This window comes from Trypanosoma cruzi, genomic scaffold, assembly GCF_000209065.1.
Source record: "Trypanosoma cruzi strain CL Brener 1047053516593 genomic scaffold, whole genome shotgun sequence".
NCBI classification, from domain to species: Eukaryota; Euglenozoa; class Kinetoplastea; order Trypanosomatida; family Trypanosomatidae; genus Trypanosoma; species Trypanosoma cruzi.
Window position 1 is genome coordinate 1 of NW_001849330.1, and position 6,608 is coordinate 6,608.

At 56.3% G+C, this 6,608-nt stretch overlaps 5 protein-coding genes across 5 annotated transcripts, besides 5 other annotated features; all 5 read right to left on the reverse strand.

Moving 5' to 3' along the window:
* On the reverse strand, window positions 1-131 carry Tc00.1047053510063.5 (hypothetical protein, conserved; the record flags this gene model as incomplete). Its single annotated transcript, XM_799671.1, has 1 exon — window positions 1-131. A coding segment is annotated over one exon (131 nt), but the record flags the coding sequence as incomplete, so codon positions are not given.
* Window positions 1-5,726: a sequence feature (heterozygous, non-Esmeraldo-like haplotype).
* Window positions 388-420: a microsatellite.
* Window positions 493-987, reverse strand: Tc00.1047053510063.10 (sigma-adaptin 3, putative; the record flags this gene model as incomplete). Its single annotated transcript, XM_799667.1, has 1 exon — window positions 493-987. One exon carries the CDS (start codon window positions 985-987, stop codon window positions 493-495), a length of 495 nt encoding a protein of 164 aa, XP_804760.1.
* Tc00.1047053510063.20 (ATP-dependent DEAD/H DNA helicase recQ, putative) lies at window positions 1,243-1,647 on the reverse strand (the record flags this gene model as incomplete). The annotated part of the gene is made up of 1 exon (XM_799668.1): window positions 1,243-1,647. One exon carries the CDS (start codon window positions 1,645-1,647, stop codon window positions 1,243-1,245), a length of 405 nt encoding a protein of 134 aa, XP_804761.1.
* Window positions 2,338-2,765: a mobile genetic element.
* Window positions 3,581-5,041, reverse strand: Tc00.1047053510063.30 (hypothetical protein, conserved; the record flags this gene model as incomplete). Its single annotated transcript, XM_799669.1, has 1 exon — window positions 3,581-5,041. One exon carries the CDS (start codon window positions 5,039-5,041, stop codon window positions 3,581-3,583), a length of 1,461 nt encoding a protein of 486 aa, XP_804762.1.
* On the reverse strand, window positions 5,216-6,608 carry Tc00.1047053510063.39 (DNA repair protein, putative; the record flags this gene model as incomplete). Its single annotated transcript, XM_799670.1, has 1 exon — window positions 5,216-6,608. A coding segment is annotated over one exon (1,393 nt), but the record flags the coding sequence as incomplete, so codon positions are not given.
* Window positions 5,727-6,390: a sequence feature (areas merged during assembly that could not be assigned to a particular haplotype. This can correspond to areas where the two haplotypes were merged or to regions with more than two copies in the genome that were merged during assembly.).
* Window positions 6,391-6,608: a sequence feature (heterozygous, Esmeraldo-like haplotype).

Below are 6,608 nucleotides of genomic sequence, written 5' to 3' on the forward strand. Positions count from 1 at the left end.
AGCGCCTGCTGCTGGCGGATGCGGTCACACGCAGCGGCCACACGTCGCCGCAGGCCTCCTCGGTGGCTCGCAGCCTCCCGTATCGCCGTGTCAACTTCTCTCTGAAGGCTCTCAGCGAAAGCGGCGGCCATGTTCCCTCCCTGCTCCTCCGCACCCTTGCCTTGCTCCCGTCCCACACCCCTGTCCCAACTGCCACACCCCTCTAGTTTTCACGTCCCCCTACTGCTGCACAATCCCTGTCCGATGCCACTGCCACCTGCGGGCATCAAAATGAAGGAAAAAAGCGCAAAGAAAAAAAAGGTAGTAAGACGCTAGAACCGGCGGAGCCACCCTCGATCCGGCGCTGCAGCCTAAAAGAAAAGGGCTAAACCGTGGAGCAACAAGGGGACACACAAACACACACACACACACATGCACACAACCGCACGGCCCCCTCCACACAGACAGAGGGAAGCAAAGAGAACACAGCAGCAAATGAAGGGCGTCCGATCGCTAGTGGTAGCCGGTCACTGCGGCCGCTCCAGTGCCTGCCTTGGAGCTTCCGATCCGCTGCATCTCGGTGTTTGCCCGAAGTATCTCCTCACGCGATGTCTCCAGAACCATGCCGCCCATCACCATTTCCATGAGCAACAGCTGTACCCTGTCCGAGTGGAAAATCAGATCTAGTTCACACACGTTTTCGAAGGTGCGGTCAAGCGCCTCCACTAACACCTGGATAAGATCGAGTATCGCCAGCTGGGACTCGCTGCTGTCCACAATGAATACAAAGCAAAGCGTGGCGTAGTGGCGGTACACCACACGGGTATCGGGGGTGGGCCAGTCGCGGAAGTTGTCCACAAAGTTGCAAAGATCGGCGCTGCGCCGCGAGATGAGGCGATGAATGCGGCGCACTAGCTCCTGCTGGACGCCCAGTGGAATGTCCTTTTCATACACGTTCAGCAGACGGATCTTCCCCGCCGTGTTGATGATGATGACGGCCTTGATCATGCTTCGCGCCACCTTAACGACCAGATGATCCCTGCTCCTGCCGTCCTTTTCCTCGCTGGCTTCGCGCTCCAAACAAAGAAGCTGCGAGGCCAGCAGAATCAATGAAAAGAACAGAAGAAAAGAAAGAAAAGATGCCCAAAAGTGACAAGCAACGACGGCTCTCGTTAACAACCTTTTCTCCCCTCCGGCGCCCTCACAACACCCCTGTCGGTTCTGTTCGGCCCTCGCTTCCCTCGCCAGGCAAGGCGGCACCCATCACCTCCCCTCGTCGTCGTCCCCCGAGTCCACTGTGATAATCTCGGCGCCGCCGGCACGGTTGACGTGGTCGTGGACAGCCGCATTTGAATTGGCGCCAACGGACGGGCGCAGCGGCGTGCGGGCGTTAGACTCTTCGCACATCCGCAGCAAATAGTCGACGCCCATCAAGTCCACCGCTGGGTGCTGTGCAAGGAGAACAGGCTCCACCTGAGAGGGCATCGGAGTTGCCCCCAGCACTTCCTGGTCAATGGCTGGATGCACCACGCGCTGCTGCTGCTGGGGCGCAGGGAACAGCACCAAGGAATCGGCGGTTTGTTGCAGCACCGGCCTCAAGAAAGTAAGAACGGTTGGTGGGTGCAATACCGTCGGATCGTGCGTGGTGCAGGCACTGCATGGCGGCATCGGGCTCCCAGGCACAGTGAATATTTGCGAAAAACATTCTGCCACGCCGTGTTCCTATCGGTCCACGCGCAACGACCCGGAAATAAACGGGATGAAGGCGTTAACCCACAAAGATGCTCCCACCAAGAGATTCGCCGGCATCCGCAAGAAAAGAGGTTGTCAACCTTGCGTTCACTCATTGGACGGGAGATTTTTGCGACTGCAGCCCCTCGAGGGTATCTTGGGCCTCCCGACCCCACGGCTCCCCCCTTCGGCCCCAAAAGACCCCGACCACGTGCCAGTCCACCCGCCGCGCCGTATTTCGGTCGCACAAACAAAAACGCCGTGTGGGCACTCTCAGCCCGTTGGCCGGTCCCTCCAACGACGTGTCGTTTGCGCTGGTGGCGGGGCTCAGTGGAGGGCCCGCCAAAACACATGCCGTCGCGACCAGTCGTCCCGCTGCTGGGGCTTCAGCACAGCATGGTGATGTGGGGAGGCGCCGCCCCGCGCCCCTCTGCGACGCCGTGGTCGCCAGTGTGGAATGAGAGACCGCCGCACCCCCAAACGGAGTGCCGGTCAACAAGAAACCGCCTCGCGCGTGCCTCCCGACGGCGCATCCAAAGCAATAACCTACACCCTGCCCTCACCGTAACCAAAAGAAGAAAAACAAGGGAGAAGAATCGTGCCGTCAGCGCGGCGCGCCATGAAAAGAATAACCTTCTTTACCGTTGGCCAGACCCTGAAATAATCTATGGAAACCGAACAAGATAGAGATAAAAGGAGTAACGCAGCAGCAGCCACTTGTCCCAGTGTTTTTTTCTGATTAAATATATATATATGACCGCTCACGTAAAATTTTGAACTCAGGATATAAAATATTATTACTTACGAAGTGAAAGACTTTGGGCTCCTCCAGCCACAAGACCCCACCGCAAGGTCCAAATCAAAAAGGGTGGGTGAAAAAAATAAAAATAAAATTCGTCTAGCCGTTATCTGTTCCCTGACCCCCTAAAGTCGTTTTCTTCTCAAAATTCATAAGATAGGAAAATTATTATAAAGAAGCGTATTTGTTTACCAGAATATATATGTGTCCATTTACCTAGCCAGCATTCCCGCGATCATTCTCTTCACAAGCTCCTAAAAAAAAAACAAAAAAAAACACAACAGCAAACAATGCACGACACGACGCCCTCCAGAGGCGCCTCAACTCGGCTCATACACTAACAAAAAAAGAGGTGCTGGAAACGCCCAGCACACCGCCTTCCCCGCGTGGGGCAAAGTGTTTTGTGTGGGTCCTCCCGAGGCGCGCCTCATCATTACCAACAGACGGGGAGGAAAACAAAACAAAAAAATAAATGGGAAAAGAATGTTTTCAAACATGTTGTTTAATCAAAAAATATTTGGCCTGACCCTCACACACACTTCCCCAAAGATGAAAAAAATAAGAATTGGCACATAAAATCAAAAGACTAGTTATTTTGACCACAGGTATATTTTCACCTGGTGATATAATAAGTCTAACGTTCACCGCTTTCAATTATGTCAGCTTTGCTTCTTGAAAAAGAGCGCAGCTTCCCTCAACTCCCCATATGTTGCACTTGCATGTCGTTCACACCTGTGGAGTACAGCCCCTCATCAACACGCTCCTCTCCTCATATTCCAATAACGACTCCACGATGAGGTAGCAGAGCAATTCCTCCTCTCAGTGCCTTCCTTTCTTTGCCGCAATTCATACAACGCAGCTCCGCCCCTCTCCACATTTTGTCCCCTTGCACTTGGTGAAAACGCCATCGCACAAGAAACAGATCCCTCGTCGGCTGCCGATGGAAAAGAGAGGCAGAGAAGGAACACCGTGCATCCACCCAAGTATACGTATATCTACGTAGCAAAACAAGCCCACACTAGAGAAATAAATACAAAAAAAGGCCTACACGGCATGTTAATGCTTGCCTCCCTAAACTCCAAAAGGGCTCCTACCCTGTTTGATGGACCGGGCGTCCCAAATGCAGGAGCCGCGGAACATGATGTAGATGGCCAGACCAAACATCAGTCCCCCAACAAAGAAGCCAGTGCCAAGCATCAGGGTCCCCGCCTTCAGTTCGTTGCAGTCACTCATGGCTCCCAGAATCTTGTCCACCACAAAATTGCAGTCGAGCAACGGCCTGGCGTACGACAGCGCAATGCTCGCATTGTTTGCCTGCGCCGCAAGCTGCAGAATCCCTGACGCCGCTGCTTTGAAATCTCTGTTGGTGCAGTTGGCGGCGCACTCAAACAGCGTGCACGATTCGCCCGCCACGGGACACGCCATTGTGAAGGCCTTGACCCGGGTAGCACTCAGCACGCTGGCCATGGTGCCAAAGTTGGGGCACTGATCCTCCGATGTGATGTTGTTGCCGCACAGCAAGGGCTTAAATGAAATGGGCTTGTTATCGCAAGACTTGAGCAATTTCTTGCACGCGTCTTCGGAGAACCGCCGCTCCGCATCATCCGCCTTCCTGTTGATATCAGAAAAGTCAAATGTCTGCTCACAGTACGGCACAAGATACCACTGGAACACACCCGGCTGCCGTTGTTGCTGCAGCTCCACCTCGCCACAGGCGGCCCAAGAGAGATACGTCAGCACCGTCACCACAACCGCGAGCAGTGCAAACACAACCCCGAAGAGCCAGTAGATGCAGGAGAATAAATATGTTGTGAACGGGATGCCGCAGCGGCAACAGGCCAACAAAACCACAAGAGGCATTAGCACAACACCCACGCCACCGACACAGTACGACACAATCGGTATCCATCCAATGTACTTCGAAATCTTGTGCTTGGCATCCATGAGTAAATCGGTCACTTTGGTGCTGATGTTGGTGAAGGCAGTGATGTCCAGGCCGATGGAAGGTATGGGCTCACGCTTACCCGAGGACCAGTTGGACGTGAAATCAATGATCCTCTCAGCCGTGTTATTGAAGTACTGCAGCGGACCATCCAGCGTGTTGTCAATGATACTGGGGGCGGACGTCGCCAGCAGCTTGGCGCCTAATATCACGAGAACAGCCATGGCAGCACTCCACAGCACGACGTAAATGACCCACATCCAGAGAAAGCAGCGGGACGCGTCACTGCTCCGCCCTGGCTTCGGCTGACAGCAGGAGTGACAGCAGGCAACGCTGAGAAAAACAAGCGGGAAGCTCAGCAGAGTCACAACGAACAGCAGCGCACAAACCCCCGGATAAACAAGGTAGCGCCACTGCCCCTTTATGCGGTCGGTGTTGGACAGGCATTTTAAGACGTCGTTGTCGATGCTGGGGCCATCCCACACCTTTTGGCAGTCGAGTGAGCGCTGGGCAGATGCAACGGCGGGCGCGACCACGAGAAGCGCCAGCAGTGTCGCCGCTGCAAGCGCAGTTGCTTTGCCAGAGGGCATTCGTCGGCCTTACTTTGTGCTTTTGTGTGGCTTCGCTCTGGTGTGTCTTGGGCGGAGGACAAAGAGGCGCAAAGACAAAAACAATAAACAAATGGAGGAAAAAAGAGCAGGCAGTCAAGCGGCGCCACTCAGGCATGCACAAGGCGGCCACGCCCCAACCCAGACCGCAGCGCATCAACAATACTCCTCCGCAAGGAGAAACTCCGTCAGCCGCACGTACACATCCCTCTGCGTGCTGCTCAGGCGGCGCACGTCCATGTCCGCGTCGCATGCCTCGCGGCCACAACACCTCAAGCGCCTCCACAACTGCAAGAAGGAACCATACTTGCACGCAAGCTGTGTCGCAAACCCGGACGAGCATCCACGAACACAAATAAGCATGCGGGCAAAGGTAGTGCGCGCGCGGAGTGCTCGCTTTATCCTCGCGGTCACGTTGAGGCAGGTCGCACAGTCGGCCAGCTGTGGTGGTCGTGCGCCACTCCGCGCGGCATTTGCCAGCGCCGTGACGTGGGCAACTCCAAGGGAGCGCAACCAAGAGACGGTGTCCTTCAGGTGGCGCGTGCGGATGACACGGAAGCGTGGCACCGCGGCAAGCGAAGCGCAAGCCGACAAGACACGACGCCGTTCATCGGGGCGCAGCAGTTCGGTGGTTCCCTCCACCACCCACACCACCGACCGAAACGGCGAGACAGAAAGTAGCCGCCGTTGCTCGTAGTAGCGGGACGTCGCAATGCTTGCACAGAGGTCCTTTACTGTCTTGCGTTCCACAACAACAGAAAAGAGTCTTTGCGCAGGAGCATCCCCACACTCACCCGCAGCTGGGACGGAGTGGGTGGCGCCAAGACTGTCCAGTTCCCTCGCAGTTGGGGGACTGGCGTGGCTCCCACAGCTGTCACCGGGCATGTCGATCCCAATCATGAAGTCACCACATGGAAGCGTGCAGGATGCAGTGGGAACACCAGCCGTCGTGAAGGCTTCTATCACGCGCCCATGGGCACCGTGGATGCGCTCTCGGTTGTCAACAAGAATTCGCCATTGGTATCGCGAGACCTTTTCCTCTGAAGCAACGTGTGCCAAGGACCCACCAACGCGATCCTCGCGCTTCGCTTCCTGTCTTGGCGCAGCAACAAACTCTTGTGGGGTGCCCACGAGCCTGCGTATCCGTGGCTGATCTCTTGGGCGCGGTGACGACGGGCGGCTGGTAGATGGCGATCGGAACGGTGTTCGCAGCCGCTGCGAGTGTTCGAGCTGCTCCTCGTGCGTCGACATGAATCGCCCGGGCAGAGCACCGCCACATTCCCCACTCTCCACCGGCTGTTCTGCCTGCCCCTCGCCGTCCCGCTCCGACCATGGCACCGGTCCCGTCGGCTGCGACACACCGTGCTGACGCAGCCGGGTGAGGAGGACATTCTTTGTGCCGGTTGTCAGGAGGCCGCGTGAGGCGCACCTCGACCGCAGCTCCCTCAAGCTGAGCTTCTCCGCCGTGAGCTGGGCGTCGGCGTCGCGGCGAGTGATGGGCGGCAACGGACAACCCGCGCAAATTTCCCTGCGGGGAGAATGCGACAAG